At 35.3% G+C, this 23,170-nt stretch overlaps 1 protein-coding gene across 7 annotated transcripts in view; it reads left to right on the top strand.

The window, feature by feature from the left end:
- Positions 1 to 23,170, top strand: part of LOC150082055 (TBC domain-containing protein kinase-like protein) — a 311,436-nt gene that overhangs the window by 238,851 nt on the left and 49,415 nt on the right. For all 7 annotated transcript variants that reach the window (XM_090379947.1, XM_090379944.1, XM_090379948.1 and 4 more), the window contains 2 exons: positions 1,669 to 1,752; positions 15,490 to 15,575. In XM_090379947.1, the coding sequence (XP_090236073.1) occupies positions 1,669 to 1,752; positions 15,490 to 15,575 (170 nt within the window). The remainder of the gene's footprint in view (positions 1 to 1,668; positions 1,753 to 15,489; positions 15,576 to 23,170) is intronic.

The raw sequence follows: 23,170 nt of genomic DNA, 5'->3' as shown, positions 1-23,170 counted from the left end.
TTTTTTTTTTTTTAAAACCCATAATTTGCAGTTTTATTTTAATTTTAGTTATTTTTAATATTACCATTTTTAATATAGATATATTTTAATTAATTTTTTTTATTTATATGTATATATATATATATATATATATATTTATTTATTTATTATTTATTTATTTTTTTGCTGGTGCTCAGGATTGGGTGCCCTGAGTGCGAGATTTGCTGGCATCTTCTGGTATGACACACCCGCTGGTGGATGCGGGACTTTGTGCTATAACACAGACCATTGGAACAGGCCCGGCGGCTCCACATGCCGTCGAATGGACGCCGGGAATTGGCTGTCCAGAAGACAGCTGCTCCCTGTTGGCAAAATGGCCTGACATGGATAACACATACTACAGCATTGTAGTGTGTGTTAATACTATGTCAGGCCCATGGTACAGAGATTCTTCCTTCACAGAGACATTAGGTGGAGATAGGCACATGCCTGGGGGGCTGCCATAAACAGGGACATACACATACATGACCTTGAAACAGTTGCAAGATTGTGTGGCCTGAAAGCAGCTTCAAAATAAAAGCAAAGAAACATTGAGGACTATTTCACGTAAACTTCTCGAAAATAGTTTTGTTTTGTGTTGTAATATTTTTGTGTTTAATTTTGTGTAATATAATGTTCTACATTAAAACTTTATTGCTTTGTACAGTATTTTGTTTACTTACCATATTCTTTTACTTTTTATAATTTTTACTTTAAAATATTGTTTTATTAATTTAATATAAAAACCAGTTTAGTTAAAATTTTGTTATTTAGTAACTTTAAATAAAAACTGGTATGTTAAAGATAGCTTTTGGTTAATCCAGACTTTCACTAATCCGGACCGAGTGTGTCCTGTCAAGTCCGGATTAATGGGGTTCTGATGTATATTGAAGAAATATACAGCCAATTTTTAGCTAATTTCCTCTCTTAAAAATACAGTAAATACATACAGTATTTACTTTTTCCAGTTTCTAGTATGAATTGCTAGTTTTTTGAACACACTACTTTTTTTATAATTTGTTTTGCTACTTTTTTGAGCACATTACTTTTTTTTTTTTTTCATTATTTGTTTTGTAGGACATGATTATACCTATGGTACATCTGAAACTGCAGTATAAAGAGGCATGTTATATTGACGTACTGTATTTGATGTATTCAGCTTTGTGGTATAATCAGAATTTTTATTTTTGTCTTGGAGGCATAAATCATGTTAGTTTAGTAGCAAGACAGCACATTTAACACATTGTCGTATACAGTAAGTGGCTTCAGATTCTAATCTGAATGGTGTTTGAACATTGGACTCTTGTTTTGGAGAAATAATGGTTTAAATTTATGTGTTAGATGCATTTTGTGTCATTCTGTATTTATTATACAGATTACATTTTCGTTATATGGCATGGTGAACAATTGTAAGTGAATGAATATGCAGCCATGAATGAAGATCCTACTCCTAAGGAACAGTTCCCATCTGATGTCTAATATTTGCATGGATAAATGCAATCTTTGTGCATTTCAACCTTTGCTTTAGTTTCATTGCAGTGCACAAACTAATGATTGTTTTGCTTAATTCCTTTAGACTGTTTTGTTTGTAATTCAATTAAATGTTTTTAGCAATGAAAATTTGTAACCATTTTTAATTATTTTTTGTAGCCTTGGGTTATGCCTGCTTATCTGCATTTATACCTAAATACTTGAACAATTTTTTTCTAAAGGACAATTCTCCTGTAATAAGAGGTATTTATTTTGATATTTATTCATTCCTTCATCTGTTTATATAATTTTTCTTTTTTCAGAAAAGTTAAAAATAATTTTAATGAACTTTTTATTTAATAACTAATTAAATATTGTATAATTAAATTTTAGTGCAGTAAACTCTTTAAAATCCAACATCCCTGGGGATTGAGAAGACTGAATTTTAAAATTTCCTGATTTTAGAGAGGAATGCATAGTCTTTGAGAAGTTACACAGCACATTTCAGTGAATATTAACTTATTTACACAACTGAACTAATTTACATCTGTAAACCTTTATAATGACTACACGGTAGTGCTAGTGGCTAAAATGTAAATAAGAGCTCAATTTATTAAATGTGAGCAAATGAAAATAAAGAAAGTAGCAGCATATGTTGTTATATACTGTAATGTCAGTTTTAAATGCATGCTTAGTATAGAGGCACCTCCGTAGCCAGGTGGGAAGGAGCAGCAGTGCGTAGCACATGCTTCTTGATTAGACCGGGGTTCGAGCCCGTCACCACCAAATACGGAAAGGTCAAGGGAATGACCATCACATATTCCCGGAGCAATATGGCCTTAGTTGCTAATGCTCCTAAAAACCAAATAACAAACAACAACAGCTTAGTATAGTTTCAGGGAGAATATGTGAGTGCACTTTAGAAAAAAATAGTTTTGCATTGGAGGATAAAAAAAAACAACCAGTTTTCTTAACGAGTAATTATAACAAGGTATGTCAATCTTCATAACTTAGTCCAAACAGTTCTTGCAAATATAATTTGCAAGAACTGTTTGGGCTAAGTTATGAAGTTTATTGAATAAGCTATAGCATTAAAAGACAGAAATGCCAATTCCAACAATCAAGTTTGTCGTTTTTTTAGCATAGATTCTATAATACAAATGCAATCGTAGATGTGATTGCTGGATTGATTTCTTAATATTTTGAGATTGTAAAATGATTTTTTTTTTGTAAAATGTGTGGATTTTAAAGCATTCCAGATTTTAAAATGCAAATTTTACAGTTTTCTATAATTTAGTAATTTTTCTTTAATTATAAAATAAGGGTCACCTTGTTATTGGTTCAAGCTGCTTCCTCTCCCACCAAACGATTAATGAACAGCACATTGAAATTCAGATGTATCTTAGGAATCCACTGCAGTTGTAATGGATACAAAAACAGGACAACATGTTTATACATAAAGTTTTGTAGGAGGAATAGGAGAAATGGAGTGGTAAATTATTAAGAACTACATTTGATAATGTCTGTTTAAATGAGGTTGTTGTTTAACAGTGGATAAAACATTTTCTAAATGGCTAAGAATCTCTTAAAGATTACCAACATTCAGGATTCAAGCAGTGATGAAATGGTTGCTGAAGTTAATAAATAAAAAATTCATTTAGTGTAATGATTAACTACCCAAGAAATTTCTGATCATTTTTGGTTTATGCCAGGTGATTTTGATCAAAAAGGTGGTCTACGTAGAGTATATTAGAAACTGTTCTCAAGATTGATGAATGATGCTTGAAAAGGTTCATCTTTGAGAACTGTGTGTGAAAGAAGGGTGGAAATGGACCTGATTTCATCAACTGTATTATTAATGGTGGTGAAATATAGGTGTATGACTAAGTTCACAAAATGAAATTTTAGTCCTCCTAGCAAGCAGACTTTGAGTCCTCCAAACTCACCTCATCCAAAAAAAAAAAAAAAAACCAGGATACATTTGATAAAATGCAAGAACTTTTTTTTTTCTTTTTTTTTTTCTTTTAGTATTAGCAATGACAGATGATACAAGGAAGTAATCTTATACAGCATCAGACAAAAAAAAAGAAAAATAAAAGAAAGAAAAGAAACCTTTCCACATCACCTATCCATCCCCTCTAATAATTTATCTAATTCTTCCTTAAATTTATTCAGACTATCTGCTTCCACAACACCAAACAGAAGTTTGTACCAACAATCAGCTCAATGGATGATTCACTTTCAGCTGAAGGCAAATTTCTGCACATCTATTCTGCAACCATCCTTCCTCAACTTGAATTTATGCCCCTCATGCATGTAGTCTGAGCAAGAGGAATGATGCCATGAACACTAAGTGTACTCAATCCATTCAAAGCCTTAAACCACTCAATCAGTTCTCCTTGCAGGTTCTGCAATTTGTGGAACTGAATCCTTTCTTGGTAAGACAATTCTTTTCTCTGCACCTGTTTCAACAGATCCATACCCTTCCTAAAATGAGGCCTCCAGACCTATGTACAGTACTCAAGATGTAGCCTAACCATTGCCTTATACAATGGGATAATCGCCTCCCTGCTAGCAAAATTTCTGTATATCATTGGCAAAACCCCATAAGTTGCCCTGGCATCTTCTCTGTATTACTCAGAGAACTTCATATCTGACTGCACAATCATACCCCCAAGTTTTTTCATTCTTCACTACCCAGCCTATGGTACCACACAGTTGGTATATTAATCTGGGATTATTGCTATTCACACACACATATATATATATATTTTTTTTTTTTATTTTTATTTTTTTCTAATTTATTGTACTAGGCAGTTCCTGCCAATTTTTGGCAACCCTGCCATACATTATCATACAGACAATATTATGCAGGTTAAAATTTGAAATATTATACTGCAAAGGTATAATAATTTGCAAACAATATCATACAGATACAGCCTTTTTTATTATATGTGTGCATGTGAGGGCAGTCTATCCAGACTGTGCCAAACCCATTGTATATTTGTAAAGTTACTGTATCCAGAAAAATTGATCAGCATAGTGGTGAATATGTTTGCATAATGTGATGCAGGGTTGGTTGTATCAAGTGATTGAACTGAGTCAGCATCGCAATTCTAAAGTTCAGAAATTAATTGTTTATCAAATTATAATTTGGTTATCAAATGCAGGTGCCCAAAAAATGCTAAGGATACCACAATTAATCCCGTGATCCGATCTATACAGTAAGAAGCTTCCATCATGCTCCTGTTCCAGTTATTTGCAAAATCAAATGTACCTGCATGTGTTCTAATCATCAGCACAATAGCACACAAAGATTTTGTGACACAACACAAAGAACTGCATGGATCTTACATGAGTTACATACAGACAGCACAGTGAACCATCCATATGCAGTACCTTGCATTTATCAATGTTAAACTTCAGTTGCCACTTTGAGAAGTGGCAGTTGAAGTTTAACATTGATAAATTCAGACTGCAAATTCAGACATTAAGCCTGATATGCTTTCATCAGTATCATTAATAAATATTGAGAACAATGGGCTCAGCATTGAACCCTGGGGGACTCCACTAATGATATTATTCCAAGAAGAGCAGCATCTATTGATAACTATTCTGTCTTCTCCCACTCAACCATCCCTTTATCCAGGGCAGTAACATGCCCTTAATGCCACACTTCTCCAATTTGTACAGCAGTTTTTTTTTTTTTTTTTTTTATGTGCAACAATATCAAAAGTTTTTCTAAAATTTAAGCTGGATATTCAAGCTGGATATTCAAGCTGGATAACATGTCAAAATAATTTTTTGCATCCAGTTCCTTTGTTACTGCATTATAAAATCCAATTATATTGGTCAGACAAGAATGCCCCTTAACAAATCCATGCTGTGACTGCAGTATAAGTGCATTCCTATCTAGATGGTCCTGCATTACTTCTTTAATCAGTGACTCCATTATTTTCCCTGGAACAGAAGTCAAATTTACAGGTTTGTAATTACTCACTTCACTTTGATCTCAGGTTTGAATTGGAAACATATTTGCACATCTCCAGTCTATAAGGACTTTCCCTGAATCCAATGATTCTCTCATCATAATTGTGGATAAAGGTTTGCTTACCTCTTTTGTTGCCTCTCTAAATATAACTGGATAGATCACATCTGTCCCAGGAGCTTTATTTACTTTATTTTAGCTTCAGAAAATTTCTTTTTCACTTGCCTCTCAGTATTCACAAATTTATTTAGATGCAAAGTCCCTATTCAGTTTGTCAGGGTATCATTCATTATGCTTTTGTTCAAATAGTTAGTTAGTAAAGCAAGCCTCTAATAAAGAGGTACTGGTTTGCTTCAAGGAAAAGTTAGGAGAAAACACCACCACTGCATAATTGTGTTTGAAAATGACAAATGGTTGGCAGTGCTCATGTAAACAGTTCTTTCCATTCAAGAATTTTTGGTCCAAACTCCTAGTTCTAGGCTATAAAGTTTCAATAGACTACAAAAAAAAAAAATTCAACCAATGTACAAGTTAAATGCATCAGTTCTGTATGTAGTTTTAACAAACCAAGGTTTTTATAAATGGTATCGTTATTAAATCGCATACTGTGAAATCAAAATCTATGAGTGTTGGTACACACACACACACACACACACACACACACACACACACACACACACACACACACACACACACACACACACACACACACACACACACACACACACACACACGCCTCTTGTCATCTCTCATAATATTTAAATAGTCACAACAGGATTTTCGGCTCTTACACCTTGAGTACCTACTCATTCATGGATGACAGGTCAAACCAACCTTGAAATGGCCATCTGGGTGGTTATACTCAACTGAGAATAAGTAATAACAGCCTTCTGAATTGGGGAAGTGTTACTTATTTGAAATATAAGGGACAGGCAACTTATGAAAATCACAATATGAGATGTATAATGATGCTTTATATAAACTGATGCATATGCACTAACTTGTATGTGTTTGGTCAAAAAAATTACACTCCTGTAGTTGTTTGATCAAAAACGTACAGGTGCTCTTTATTAGTGCCCTGCCTTCCTTATTCTCCTGACCCCATGTGATTTTTTTTTTTCTCTCTCTCTCTTCTCCAAACTTGAAATGAAGCTGGGAGAATCAAGATTTAATGACATTCCAACCATCTAACAGAATGCAACAGCAAACTTCAGCTGGTTCACAGTTGAAGATCTCCACAAGGAAGGAGCAGGAATGTTGGAATATTTGCATATTATCATGGGGAAATTGTTTTGATGGGGAGTGATTTTAAAACATATTTGTGTGGGCACAGGTATGATGTGGTTACAAAGGAACTGAATGCAAAAAATAATTTTGATATCATATATTTGGATTTCAGGAAAGCTTTTGACACTGTTGCACATGGAAGACTATTGTACAGATTGGAGCAGAATGGTATTAAGGGTAAGTTGCTATAATGGATAAAAGGATGGTTCAGTGGGAGAAGACAGAGGGTGGTAATTAATGGGTGCTGCTCTTCGTGGACTAATGTTATTAGTGGAGTCTCACAGGGGTTGGTGTTGGGTCCTCTGTTGTTTTGTATATTTATCAATGATATTGATGAAGATATATCAGGCATAGTGTTGAAGTTTGCAGATGATACAAAGGTTGGCAGGGTTGTTAATGACAGTAATGGCAGTGTGCTACTGCAACAGGATCTGGATAATTTGGGCAGATGGACTAAGAAGTGGCAACTGAAGTTTAACCTTGACAAATGCAAAGTACTGCATATGGGTAGAAGTAACCCCAGAGAAACGTACCAACTATGGTACTACATTTAAGGTGGTAGAAAATGAAAAAGACCTGGGAATAATTGTGCAGTCAGATATGAAGTTTTCTGAGCAATGCAGACAGGCTGCCAAGGCAGATCTTGGGGTATTGTCAATGATATACAGGAATTTTGCTAGCAGGGAAAAGGAGGTGATTGTCCTCTGTATAAGGCAATGGTCAGGCCATGCTTTGAGTACTGCGTACAGGTCTGGAGGCCTCATTTTAGGAAGGATATAGATTTGCTTGAGTGTGTACAGAGAAGGGCAACAAGAATAGTGAGGGGAATGAAGAGATCCTCTTACCAAGAGAGGCTTAAGTTCTGCAAATTGCAGTGGCTGGAGACTAGGCACCTGCACGGTGATCTGATTGAGGTGTATAAGGCCTTGAATGGGTTGAGCACGCTGAATTCTGATGGGTACTTCCATTTGTTCAGATTACGAACCTAAGGTGGCATAAATTCAAATTAAGAAAAGACAGATGTAGAATAGATGTGCGGAAATTTGCCGTTAGCTAGCGGGTGGTTAATTGCTGGAACAAACTTCCATCTGTTGTTGTGGAAGTTGATAGGTTAAATAAATTTAAGGAGGAACTGGACAGTCATTTGGAGGGAATGGTGCATTTTTTTTTTTTTTTTTTGGCTGATGCTGCATAAGCTCATACACTTGCTTTCTTGCATCACATGCCACTACTACCACTACTATTTTTTTTAATATAAAAATAGTATCTTATATCTGATCAGTCCTTGTATGTGGAGACTCTTAGTACAGTGATGCCCTTGGAAAATAGGTCTCCAACTTCCTATCCCTGCCTGAATCATATTCATTCTAGACTACTTCATCTTAATGAAAAGTAGTTCTATAATGCATTGTCTGTATATGATTAGGAGAACAAAATTATTTGCTTTTGTGAACCCTATGCTGAGGCATCAAAGGGCACAGTGCTCTCTATTAGTGTTATATGTAATCTTTGTATTAATTTTATTGTACTTTTGGAGCAATAAAGAAATTAAAATAAAAAGACCCAAAGTTTTCTGGATTTCCTGACTTGTTTGAATACCAGAAGATAAATATGCAGATTAAGCAGCAAGGAATCCCTCTGGCATTAACTCCATTCCAGTCCTTTTCACTGATAATAAGCCAGCCATATGATAAGTATGAAATTAATGGTGGATACAAATATGGCAAACTCAATGTTAAAGCAGAACCCATAAGTATGGAGCTCCAGTTTCTAACTAAAAAAATACAGAGACATTGTACTGACTACAGAATGCATTAGCCATACTCATTTAATACATCTTTGTATACTACTATTAGTATATAAGTCCCACACATTACTTGTACTACAACTAATCATATCTCCATTAGTTGTACATCTTTTCACTCCTCATCTAACCTACGAAACATTTTCTACAGCTAAATAATGCCAAATCGACTGAATTTTTCACCTATCTGAAAAAAGATTAGAATATATTTGTGTATTTCTAAAGTAATCCCTGTGCCATTACATGCTCCAAACCATTACAACAGCAATCGTCTCCTCCAACTGCTCTATGTAACTAATTCTTATATGGATATAATTGTATCTTATGTTTGTAAAGCTGCTGCTTGCTTGCTTGCTTTCTTTTTTTTTTTTTTTCAGGCTGATTTTGTCTGTTATGTAATGAATAACCTGGAAATAAATCTTGTGGAAGGGGCTTCCTACACCTCTTCCTGAGACTAGTTGGCTTAGCTCATTATAGCCTCAGACACTGATGTGCCATAAAACTCTGAAACAAACAAACAAATAAACCTGAGCCTAGCTAACTGAGCACTATGTAAAATTTTTAGTATTAATATTATAATTCCCAAGTGGTGTAAGGAAGCTAGGTTTTTGCTGCATCCATGAAAAAATTCTACTATTTCTCCTGACCTTTGCAAAGTTCTCAACCCTGGTGATCCTTTCAGATAATTTAACAGTGATAAACCATTGTTATTAAAGATGAACTTTCTGAGATCCAACCTCTTTGGTTCCTTGTTCATCTTATATTTATACTCCAGTATTCTTGTCTCCCCTACTAGCGAGACAACTCTCATTCATTTCACTTATATCCCCCCCCCCCAGGATCTTATACACCTCAATCAAACATCTCTTCTTGGGTATCTGGTTTTTAGTCTCTGAAAACTACACCTTTGTAAGGATATCTTCATCAAAATTTCTCTGGACTGCTTTGAGAATGTTGGTGTTTTTTTTTTCATGGGTTTTCAAATCTCAGTACAATATTCCAGTTGCTGTCCTGCAACCAAAATATATAACAGAATTAATTCTCCTTTCTCCTGTATACAAAAGTCTGGTTTACAGACTTTTGTATACAGGTAAAAGATATCATGTTTGCACTGCATGAAGGATATCATGTCTACAATATCATCACTCCTAAGTTTTCCTTGGGTTGTTATTTCCCAGGTGCAAGATCTTACCTTGGTAATTGCCATTTTTCTGGCCATCTAAATAACCAGTCCAAGTAACTTTGAAGTAGCTTGGTCTGGTTGTAATCGTGACCATTTCCTGGCCTTTAATATCATCTGCAGATTTTAACAATGTATGCATTCGTCACTGTCATTTTATAAAATTGGAAACCATAGGAACCCAGTGCCAACCCCTGGTGGGGGGGGGATTTCACTTGTGACTCTAATCTGCTATGAAAAACGACTCTGCTCCAGTTTGAACAATAACTGTTCTTTAGGCACCATGTAAAATGCTCTACTAAAGTTCAAATATACAGGTAGGATCAAAAAAGTTCCAAGATGGAACTTATTTAAATACTTTTAAATAAATAAAAGAATTTATTTCTTTTTTATATATATACATACATATTTATTTTTGCATAGTTAAAGAACAATAAGTAAAATATATTTCATAACAGATAAGCTGGTATTTACTTAACCCTATAATAGCCATAACTGGTCCATGAGGTAAAACCTGGTAAAGGATAATCATTAGTCAAAGCAATAGTAAAAATAAAACAATCAGTCAACATAATAATATATATCAAGTCAATTATAGGTAATTGGACACATTGAAAGGGACTTTATCGAGGGCTAACCCTCTCAATATGTCCCCTACAATTAACCCGGCTATCAGTTTCTGATATCACCTGCCTGTTTAACATGGTCAAAAGGTAATTCATGCGCTAGATGGATCTGTAAAGTTAAAGTTAGACAATAATTTTGTTGTTAACAGGCTGGATGACTTTAGCCCGACCGATAGCTAAGACAGTAAAAGCATATTTTAAGGAAGAAGAGAAATAAATGAGAACCAGTAACCTTCAATTAATGTCATATTAATAAGTACAAAAGGAGCATAAGCTGAGAAAGGATACAAGGTTTAAGAATAGCATTAGTACTTCAATCCTATTAGTATCTCAATGCTATTCTTAAACCTCGTATCCTTTCTCCTTTTTTAGCTTATGCTCCTTTTGTACTTATTAATATGACATTAATTGAAGGTTATTGGTTCTCATTTATTTCGCTTCTTCCTTAAAATATGCTTTTACTGTCTTAGCTATCGGTCGGGCTAAAGTCATCCAGCCTGTTAACAACAAAATTATTGGCTAACTTTAACTTTACAGATCCATCTATCGCATGAATTACCTTTTGACCGTGTTAAACAGGCAGATGATATCAGAAACTGATAGCCGGGTTAATTGTAGGGGACATATTGAGAGGGTTAGCCCTCGATAAAGTCCCTTTCAATGTGTCCAATTGCCTATAATTGACTTGATATATATTATTATTATGTTGATTGATTGTTTTATTTTTACTATTGTTTTAACTAATGATTATCCTTTACCAGGCTTTATCTCGTGGACCAGTTATGGCTATTATAGGGTTAAGTAAATACTAGCTTATCCGTTATGAAATATATTTTACTTATTGTTCTTTAACTATGCAAAAATAAATAATTAGACTGATGTAATGTTCTATATAGTTATGTATAGATGGCATTAATTAGTTCTTGTTTAGTTAACTTTACTTAAGTTATTTATTAATTTTCTATACTTTGTATATATATATATATATATATATATTATATTATATTATTTAATATAATATTTCTTACAGATTGCATCAGATAAGATTGACGCACGTAGGTGATGACATAATATTGCGTCAGCCTTTACTTTCAGCTATATAAGCATGCTCTGTACTAGTATTGCTTATAGAGTGTCTTGTAATCAGTCGACAGTGAGTAGATTTCTTTCCAAACTCAAGAATACTGGTTCTGCTGATAGGAAAAAAGGAACCGGATGCAAACGAGTCTCTATACCAAAACAGGACTGCGTTTTGAAGCGCTTATGCCTTAAAAACCATAAAGCTTCTTTGTCTGAGCTGAAAATAGAATGGGAAGAATGTACAGGAGTGGTAGCAAGTGCAGTAACAGTCAGAAGATGGCACTTCAAAAATGGACTTGTAGCCTGTTGTCCTAAGAAGAAGCCCCTCCTCACACAAAAAATGAAAAAGGCCTGATGATTAATTTGGTGTAAGGAGTATGTCAAATGGACCCCCGAGCAGTGGAAGTCAGTTATTTTCTCGGATGAGAAGAAATTCAACCTGCATGGCTCTGATGGGAGATAAACGATTTGCCGTAGATGTGGTGAAAAATACCATTCAGACTGTACGGTGTCTACAGTGAAATTTCCTAGCAGCCAAATGATATGGGGGTGCATTTTGTATCGCGGAGTAGGTCACCTGCAGTTTATAAACAGTTCCATAAATGCCAATGGATACCTGGCTATATTGGAAGGCAATTACTGCCAACCATTTGAGACCATTTCAACCTGCCAAGTAACTGCATCATTCAGGACCACTCTGTTCCTTGTCATCGGCTGAAAAGTGTAAGTAGGCACTTCTTTAGTTACTGTAGCTTCATTTCTGCATTAGAGGTTCAACAGTAACATGTTTACATTTGTTACAGATGAAAAAATGGTTGGAAGAATGGTCCATTATAACTCTTAGCTGGCCAGGAAACAGCTCGGACCTGAATCTTATAGAGAACCATTGGCATCATGTGGAATCTGCAGTTGCCAGAAAGATACCAAAGACCCTTCTTGAACTTCAGGAAGCCATAATTCATGTTTGGAACCATGAACTACCAGTTGATTATCTTCAGAAATTGATCTTACCAATGCCTTGACAGTGTGCTGTTGCCATCAGGGCCAGAGGTAGTTCAACTAAATATTAGTTTGCACCTGCTGAACTTTTCATTTTGTTTTCCATTTAAAATGATAAATTGAAGCAAATCGAGGGCTTCTGATAACATTTCAGTCGTCATTGTTGTGTTTACCAAAACTGTCGTATAAACGTTGCAAATGCTCGTTTTGGAATATTTTGAGAGCACGTGTCAAATATTACTTAGCCTTGCCTTAACTATTAACAGATATCTTTTGTTTTTATTTCTATTTTTGATGCTAGTCATTAATGTAACATGCCATCGCAAAAAAGGGTTAGAAATGTGAAATCCCTAGGTTATGCAGTGTGTGTGTGTGTGTGTGTATTTAATCTTATTATGATATATACTTATGGAAAATGAACAGTATATATACACAGAAGGAAAATATATACAAAAGTAAAATATACATGTCTTATTGTTGCATACTCACAATTTGGGTGACTTCATCTGGGGTCAGCTGCCCAAATTGAAAGTAAAATAGCATTAAGAAGTTCTCTGTTTCTGTGATGATCAACTTACATTATGTCGAAATCAATTTTGAGATAGAATGTGACGAATGTTCAAGTAGAATAACCAATAATATAAACTAAAATAAATAATAAAATTTAGAAGTATAATAATTTAGAATACTAATTTATATTATAATCTAACAATGTAACCTATATTTTAAGAATGTTAATTTAAAATATATATTAGATTATAATATAAATTAATAATTTAAATTAAATTACACAAACTTTTTCAAAATAATGACTTTATTTAAATATATATTTTTTTCATTGGTTACATAATTAAAAAAATTAAGTTCCAAGATCACAATTGTCATAGTTGTCTTCTGCTTTCAGTCAAGAGATGATATTAAAGGGATGACAAGTTTCCAAATTTGTCATCCCTCTGATGAATATAAGCAGTGGCAAAATGATGGAAGGAAGCAAATATATACATTGTTAGCCAAATATAAAAAAAACTTTCATATAGTCATTCCCTCAAATAATTTGTGTAATCCTTCTTTAAGTTTATTCAAATTATCTACTTCCACAACACCAGGTGAAAGTTTATTCCAACGATCATTTACTCTTGGCTCAGGGAAAAGTTTCACACATCTATCCTGCAACTATCATTTTCAGTTTAAATTTATGTCCCCTCATTGTGTGGCACCTGGCAAAGAGTAAGGATGTCATTAGCATTTAGTTTACTTAACTGACTCATAGCCTTAAACACCTCAGTCAGTTCTCTCACAGATGCCTAGTCTGCTGACACTATCTGCATTGTCCAGAGAATGTCATGACAGGCTATACAATTACCGCTATCTCTTTTTCTTTCTGTCTGGTTATTTATTTTTGAAAAAAAAAATAAAAATTGTATGGCACAAGGTCAAGCAGATATGGAGGGTGTTGTTAGCTAGTTAGTGTTTATAAAGTATTCAGAAACCATTGTTATATGATGAATGGGACATTGTCTGACTGCTTCTCTCAGGTGCTTAATGACTAATGACTTCAAAGTAAACAGTCTTATTAATTTACACCAACTGGCATAAATTCAGAATTATGCTTTTATCATCCAAAAATAGTTCTCAGTATAACTTTACCTTTAGACTCTCAATCCAAATTTTATTTTTTCACAGGAGATGCCCATTAGAGGATTGCCATTTGTTTTTAGCTTATAAAGATTTCATTTCATTTCTTGTTCCTATTATTTTTAGAAATTCTGGATCATGATCACAAATTTTATGCAGTTCCTTTGAATGTTTTATACTTGTTCCATGTGATCTGCTGTTAAAAACTTTGGGAACAAAGAAGTTGCATATTCTTTTAATGTTTAAAATATTGGATATTATGGCTTGACCAGTTGCCATATAATATTTCAATTTGAGAGTCTATGTACCCATATTTGATAGTTTGAATAATGCTTCTAAAGCAGAATAGAAGTTCCTCATTTTTTGATGAGCAAGGTCAACCATACCTTTCATCATCTTCAGGTGGTATGTCTGCATTTGAAGCACTTGTACTATTCAGATACCCTACCTTTTGATAAAACATTTTCAAAATATTTGAGCTAGAGGCTTGATTGCAACAGAAATATATGAAAAACTTGTTCTTTTTGTTTGGGGAGAATTTGATGATGTTCCAACATGTGTGCAAATGGTATCTGCTCTTTCAAATTGGACAGACAAATGCTTTATGCAGTGTAATGTTAAAAATTTTTATAGATCTCTGCCCAAAAGTGATATTTAAAAAAAAAAAAAAAAAAAAAGACAGTGCATAATTACTTATCAACAACAGATAAAAATAAACCTTTGCATATGTGCAACTAAAACACCACACTACTTACTGTAACAAATGCTGGATATTTGTGAAAATGCGTGGAAAAAAAATACTATAAAATAAAATGAAAAGTTTTTCTTATTTGATATTTAAATATTGAACAAATTCAGCTTTGATTATACCTTGTATAACATCAAAAGTTGTTTCTTGCATCTAACTGCTTGATAATGATATCATAATAATTTATAAAGTTAGCCAATCATGATGTACCCATTACAAACCCATATGATCCATTTAGGATTCCATTCCTATTGAAATGATCCTGTAATAACTTCTTGTCCATAGATTTTGTAATTATCCCTACCACAGAGGCAAACTTATAGATATGTAAGTTGATTTCTTCTTCTTCTGTCAAGGGTGAGGAATTAGTCTGTCTAACACCCTCCTGTCTGCAAAAAAAAAAAAAAATGATTAAAAGTTAGTGAAAATAGCAGTCAGGTGTTTTTATTTAGAAAAATAATTTATGAGATAAATCTTTTTTCATTTATTTGTGAAATTTAACCTGAAATTTGTGAAGATTATGTTCTGCTAATAGTAGTTGATCGTTAATTAATAAAATTTTTAATAATTTTTGCAAATTTATGAGTTTTGTTCAGTATGTGCAGTACTGTGCATTTTTAATGATTAATATTCATAATATTTATCTGTTTATAGAATATCTTGCTGTATTCTCACATCTGATAGCTTTTCATGATCCAGAATTAACCAACCATTTGGACAGTATAGGTTTCTTTCCTGAAGTAAGCATGCCTGTGAAAAATTTTGCTTTTTTGTACATATTTCACATTTGAAGTTGGTTGGAAGCAGGTTGTATATGAGGGACTTGGTAGATTTTATATTTCTTAGCAAATAGCATCTCATATTTTGTGTCCCCTCCGCATATTGGACAAGTTTGTTTAATGGCAAGGATGATTTTTTTAGTACTGTTAATCTAACATTGTGCTGTGTGATTTGGCAGTTCCAAAAATTAAAGATAGGTGAGAAAGGTATTGTAAAACTATCAAAATATGTAAATAGAAGGAAAGGCAAACAATGTTTATTTTATTCTTTGTGGGTGTATAAAAATGCATAGTAATCATTCAAGATGTTGAAGGAATAAACCTTCAGAAGGGAATTCAATTATTCATTATGATTCAGCTAAAGGCTCTATTGCAACAAAATTTCACAGAGAACTTGTTCCTTTGTATGGGTAGAATTTGATGATGGTCCAACATGTGTACAAATGGTATTAGCTCATTCAAAATGGACAGACAAATGCTTTATGCAGTGCACCAAACCCAGGATCATCTGAAAAACCTAGAATGGGAGATTCCTGACCACCCACTATACAGTCCAGATCTTTCCTCCACCACCTTGTCATCTTCCTTAGGCTTCCATCTCAATGACTATGGAGTCTACACCCTTTCACAAGAGAATTGCTTGAAGGTGTGTGTGTGTGTGTGTGTGTGTGTGTGTGTGTGTGTGTGTGTGTGTGTGTGTGTGTGTGTGTGTGTGTGTGTGTGTGTGTACAACCTATAGTTACATTTCAACAGGAGCAGGCTCTGTGGAGTGAGTTTCTTTATGAACTTTTGAAGTTTTATTTAAACTTTGTGAATACTTTTAATTATTAATTTATTCTTATTTTGATTTGATTACCCAACATTCAAGTTGTCAAAAATCAAATCAGGATTTTTGGATTGAAAACAAAATCATAAAATATGGTTAAAAATAAACTCTAAAAATTTACAATAATGCCCTCTACATCTATATCACTTAATTTGATTTTGTCATCTTTTGAATAATGATATCTAGAGTTCTAGATATTATCCAAATAATGATTTCTAGAGAATTTCTTAAACTTCGTAAATCAAAGTTTAAATAAGCCAAACTGAGACAACAACAACAGTGAAGGAGAGTAACAATTCCTCCTCATATTTCCAAAGCTATTTTCATGCTATATAATAAAACTGTGTCTTCTTTGGTTGGAACAACAGATAAGGATAGGCAGGACATGCTGGAGTGGTAGCAAGCCTTCAATGCTTATATACCATTTAAAAAATACTCCATGAGGAGGATTCCAAGTTGAATAAATAAAGTTGCTAGCTAAATTACTTGAGCAGAAAAAGTTACAGAGTAATAAAAAGTACTGACGCCTAAAAGCAGATTATGAGAAATTGCTGGCAAAGAGGGGTGATAAGGAATTCTTCACATATATAAATGCAAAGAAGAGAAGGACAATCCAGATTGAACCCTTATGTAATGGACGTGGGATAGTATTAGGTATCTCAGCTGAAGTTGCAGATGAACTCAACTGTTACTTTGCATCAATATTTACAGAAGAAAAAACCCTCACATCAATGAGAAATTCTGGGAGTGAAGTTGAAAAAAATGTAATTAATGATGTTGAAATTTCACACATTTTTTTTAATGAAAAAACTTAAGCCTACAGGCCATCAAGGCTCCTGGGGTTGATAACATTTACCCTATAATCTTAAGGGAGGTGACAAGTGAGTGCATTGAACCATTGCGGCTAATTATGAGAGCATAACTGGACTCGGGGAGTGATTCCATTGGATTGGAAAAGTGCCAGTGTATCTCTAATACATAAGGGCTGTTCTAAGAGAGAATTGGGAAATTACTGGCTGGTTAGTCTAACTTCAGTAGTAGGGAAAATCATGGAGACTATGATCAAGGGTGAAATTCAGGATTACTTAGAAATAATTCTGAAGCATACTGAGCATGGTTTTGTAAAGGGAAAATCATATTTAACTAATCTGGTTAGCTATTTTGACAGGGTCACTCAAGAGCTGGACTTAGGGAATAATTTTGATGTTGTTTATTTGGATTTCAGTAAAGCATTTGACTTAGTCCCACATGAGTAGTTACTTTGTAAGCTGGAAAGGTTGAAATCACAGAGAAAATCCTTAGATGGATAGCAGGGTGGCTTCAGAGTAGGAGGCAGAGGGTTGTGATAAATGGTTATTCCTCAGATTGGGTTGATGTAAGAAGTGGAGTTCCCCAAGGATCGGTATTAGGACCATTGTTGTTTTTGATTTTCATAAATGACATCGATGAAGGGATAGAGGGCATGATGTCTAAATTTGCAGATGATGTAAAGATTGGTAAAGTAGTTAATGATTGCCGCCAAGAAGAGCTTCTTCAGAATGACCTAGATAGACTTCAGAGATGGTCAGAAAAATGGCAGCTATGCATTAATCCAGCAAAGTGTAAGGCACTTAACCGCAAAATAACTTATATGCTTGGCAGAGTTGAACTAAAGCCGGTAGTGGAGGAAAGGAATTTGGGTATTACGATACGGTCAGATATGAAGTTCTCTGAGCATTGTAGACTGGTTGCAAGGAGGACCGATGGTGTTCCATTGATGATTTATCGAACAATCACTAGTAGAGATAAGGACGTCATAATCCCATTATATAAGGCTATTGTTAGACCACACTTGGAATACTGTGTTCAAGTACGGAGACCGCACCTGAAGAAAGATTATTCTTCTTGAAAGGGTCCTAAGATGGGTAACTCGCCTGATGAGATCGGCAGAAGGGCGTGCATATGAGCAAAGACTGTGAATATGTGGCTTGCAGAGATTGGAAACTAGGCACTTTAGAGGAGATTTGATTGAGGTGTTTAAGGCTCTGAGAGGCATAAACAAAATGAATAAGGATGAAATTTTCACAGTTATAAATGATTCTAGGCCTACAGGCCATAATTTCAAGTTACCGGGGGGGGGGAGTTGTTTAGACTGGATTGCAGGAAGTTTTATTTTAGCCAGCGAATTATATATAAATTACTGGAATAAGTTACCTACATGGGTGGTAGAGGCTGACAGTCTGGAGAAATTGTTCAAAGGTCAGCTAGATCTTTGAATTACCTAAGGGAGGAGGGAAATGCATCGGTTGTCCATTTGATCTTCTATTATTAATTTTTATTATTATTATTATTTTTTTTAAAAAAAATTCTTCTTAATATTAATTTGTTTTTATTCTTATTATTTTATGTATTTTTTGTTATTTTATTTTATTATTATTATTATTTATTTATTTTTTTTGGCTGGTACAGCATAAACCATAAGCTTCCTTGCACCATATGGTCATTACTAATACTAACAATGTTTTTGTTTTGGAGTGTCAAACCTAATATCGAATTGTGCTGGAAGCTAAATGTCTGATTGTAAATTTTTTGAAAAAAATTTTACTAAAGTAATTTATCAAAACTATAATGTGAGATCTTAAATTTTTTCCCATTTATTCTAAATATTCTAGGGTCATCACAACTGTTACTCAGAAATATAGTTTCGCGTGTGTTTCTAGGGGCCCGTACAGTCATACCAAACCAGTAAATTACCATTATAACAAAACAAATAGAAATACATAAAAACCTTAACTGACAGATTTAGAGGCACAGTCATTTGCTGGGACTTTGTTTTTTACTATTCATTGCAAAAATTGCTACTCTCTTTCATCTGTATCTAACCTAGTTCTGTTTTTGGAAAATGAGAACAAGAGTTTCCTATATTTTGTGAGCTAGTTTTAGTTGTAATAAATTGGAGAGAGAACCAAACAATAGCACTTTTTATTTTAACTTTAGGTTTTGATATACACAAACAAAACACAAGCACCACATACATTGCTAGGATAATTCATTTTAAAGGTAACGTTAGCACTGAATAGACTTGAGTCTTTTTCTTGTAGCTTAGGATAGAAATGAAGGGAATGACATGTTTTTTTTTCTGTTCTACATATTTCCATGATTGGTAAAACTAACAGGTAATGTGAAGGAAGTGCAATAGATAACTATTTCTCATGAACTTAAAGTGGTGGAATGTGGAAAGGGATACAGATTAAGATTACAGGGGCTGATTGGAAAGTACTGCCCTTATCTAAATACTTTTCAGTTTGATTTTTTTTAACCATGCAATATTTATATATTATCTCATTATAATTTTACCATCTCTTTTTGAACTTAAACCCCTTAACTGTGTGTCTAGATGTGCTCTACTATTCATCACCATATGGATTATATGTTTTTAGATGTGATGTTGTTTAAAACCCAAAACCTGTCTTCACTCATGCCTGTTAATGGGAACTAAAATGGTCTTGGGCAGGACACATAGTTCGAAGACATGATGACAGATGGACTAAGAAAATAACAGAATGGTACCCAAGAGGAGCTAGAAGAAAACCTAGAAGACAAAGGTGGAGATGGATAGATGAAATTCATGAGTTTGTTGGTAGTAAATGGATGGCTAGTGCTCAAAACAGAGGGAACTGGAAAGTTGCTGGAGAGGCCTTCATCCTGCAGTGGATTGAAAATGGCTGATGGTGATGAATACCATTTGTGGTAGGCGTCTCCGTGGCCAGGTGGGAAGGAGCAGCAGTGCGTAGCACACGCTTCTTGATTAGACCGGGGTTCGAGCCCGTCACCACCAAATACAGAGGATGCGGAAAGGTCAGGGAATGACCACCGCATATCCCGGAGCAATATGGCCTTAGTTGCTAATGCTCCTAAAAACCAAACAACAAACAAACCATTTGTGGCGAAATTTTAAAAACATATCTGTGCTTTCAAAATGGCCAAGAGAAAGAATTTTCTGAATGACAATGAAATTTCCATTATTGTGAACACATTTTTTCCTGAACTTAAAGAAAAATATTTTAATCATTTAATGTTGTTAGTAGTAACAGCAGAACTGTATATACACTGGTGTGCAAAACTTAAGGATCAACACTATTTCTAAATATTACAACCACAAAATCTTTACTTAAGGTAATCTTTACTGATGAGAGTAGATTGTCTCAGCAGCAATTCTGGACATCAGCTAATTTGGCGAGAGGTTGGCACACGGTATCACCCTACAAACATCACTGAAAGGGATCGATATGGTGGTTGAGGTGTTCTCGTCTGGGGGAAGCGTTATCTTGGATGGACTTACACAATTCCAGATATTGGAAGGCGATACTGTAACTGGTGCACGTTACTCTACTGAGGTAATCCTTCCCCATGTGCATCTGTGTTGAGGTTCCATTGGCCCAGAGTTCGTGTTTATGGATGATAATGCCACACTCCATCACACTGCAGCTGTTGATATGCTTTTGGAAAGTGAGGACATTGTTCGTATGGATTGGCCTGCCTGTTCCACCAATCTAAATCCCATTGAACACATATGGGATGCTCTGGGGAGACGCCTAGCAGCACATCCACACCCACCAGAAAATGTTCACCAGCTGAAGATGGCGCTGACAGAGGAATGGACGATGTTACCCCAAGAACTTATCAACAACGTTGTTTTAAGTATGGACAGGCAGTGCAAAGCCTGCATCGACATTAGGGGGGGGCATATCTCCTACTGAATACTATATCTTCCCTTTGTTCCATCTTTGGCAGTGATGCATCTGTATCATGGCAGCCAGTGCTATGTTGCCATTTTTGAATAAAGTCCCTCTGTACCGTTTTGTTGTTTCCTTCATCATTTCTGTACCTCACGAGGTTCCTTTGCCGCTAACACCACAAGGAAAAAATACACAAATGTGAATATTAGTAATATCAAAGAAAACATACGCTTGTTTAAGCCATGACCAAGTCATCCTAGATAAAATGGTAATCTTGCACTTTAGTGTCGTGAGTCGTGGTCAGCCCGTGACTCATGGGCTGACTGTGAGTCACGGGCGTGGCCTGGATATGCTTTTCCCATATCCAGGCCACTCCTATGAGAAGCTACAGGTGAAAACCTGACTGGTCCTTAAATTTTGCACACCAGTGTATTTTCATCTACAGTCAGCAGGATTCACCTTTTATCTTTTTAATTACGTCCTCATAGCTATATGTTCCTTAGGAACATTGCTTATGACGTTAAAAAATCCCAATAAAAATTTTAGTTCAGATGTGTATGTGATCTTTTATTTAAAAATTGAGGTATCCTTTTTATTTTTAGTAAATATTGTTGAATGGTTTTAATTACTCATTACAAATGTGAATTACAGGAAAAGCTGTTCTAGGTATTAAGTTCAAGTGGCAGTGATGCTCACTGGCTTCATTGCTTGAACTTCTTGATAGCCTTACCAATACCAATAAATAGTGTTTAATATCACTACAAATCCTTTGCTAGTCAGTGGGGATATATTGCAATCGATATACCCACCCCCACTGACTAGCAATTGACATTCCACCCATGACGGCCGACCGGGCTAGCCGAGTGGGTAAAAGTACCTGCCCGGCAACCCAAAGGTCGCGGGTTCGATTCCCACCTCGGGCTTGGATCAAAGTACTGCAAAAACCTTGGGAGGTGCAATATGGCCACAGAAGCCGATGCGCCAACAACTATCAAATCAATCAGTCAAACTCCACCCATGACTACTTTTGACCAGTATATTGTCCTCCATGATTACAACGGTGTGTCGAGAAGTAATATCAATATGTGTAATATCAAGATATCAGTAATGAATATCAATATCAAAGTAATATTGATATATCAATAGAAAGAATACTTGATGAGAATCAACTGAAAGAGCAAGCTGGCTTTAGGACAGGATTCTCAACTATGGATCACCTTCATGTGGATCACTAAAACACTGATGGAACTGATATCTGGGTGACACTCAAGTCAAATGGACCCAATTTCGGTGAAGTCTGGATGGTCTGTGACAGCCAGATCCTCTGCTTGCACCTTCACGATGGTGGGACTGTTAGTAATCCTGGGTATAACTTCCATGCACAAGCACACAGTGGGTGACCACCCAGGTGTGAACCAACGTAAGCAGGGGTCAAGGTGTGGTGCCCACACGACATGGAGTGGCGCCTCCGTAGCCAGGTGGGAAGGAGCAGCAGTGCGTAGCACACGCTTCTTGATTAGACCGGGGTTCGAGCCCGTCACCACCAAATACGGAGGATGCGGAAAGGTCATTCAGGGAATGACCACCGCATATCCCGGAGCAATATGGCCTTAGTTGCTAATGCTCCTAAAAACCAAATAACAACAACAACAACCACATGGAGGAATGCCGCCCCTCTGTGTTACCAGGCAGTACTAGGTGGTAGCTGACTCTCATAAACCGGTGCAATACCACCACTTTGCATATTGGAGGCTTGAAGTGGTGGAACCCATGTTTAGTATCCAGAGCTAAGTTCCGGTCAACCCTTCCCCATCTCTTCCATCATGCAGTATGATTGATGACTTTTGAGGTTATGATGAACATCGTGGTGAGATCCAATCTTCCTTACATTTCGAGGGTACAGCTCTAAAACGGTGTTTGCAGGCTGGCCACTAGTTAGTACACCGGACTGAACCTATTGGTAACTCTCTAGGAAGCTTCCAGATCAGCTAGTGTATAATCTTGCTACCTCT

The sequence above is a fragment of the Mastigoproctus giganteus genome, chromosome 8, assembly GCF_048544385.1.
Source record: "Mastigoproctus giganteus isolate SK-2022 chromosome 8, ASM4854438v1, whole genome shotgun sequence".
Taxonomy (NCBI): domain Eukaryota; kingdom Metazoa; phylum Arthropoda; class Arachnida; order Uropygi; family Thelyphonidae; genus Mastigoproctus; species Mastigoproctus giganteus.
Note: the sequence above shows the minus strand (reverse complement) of the source record. Positions and strands in the feature narration are given on the sequence as shown.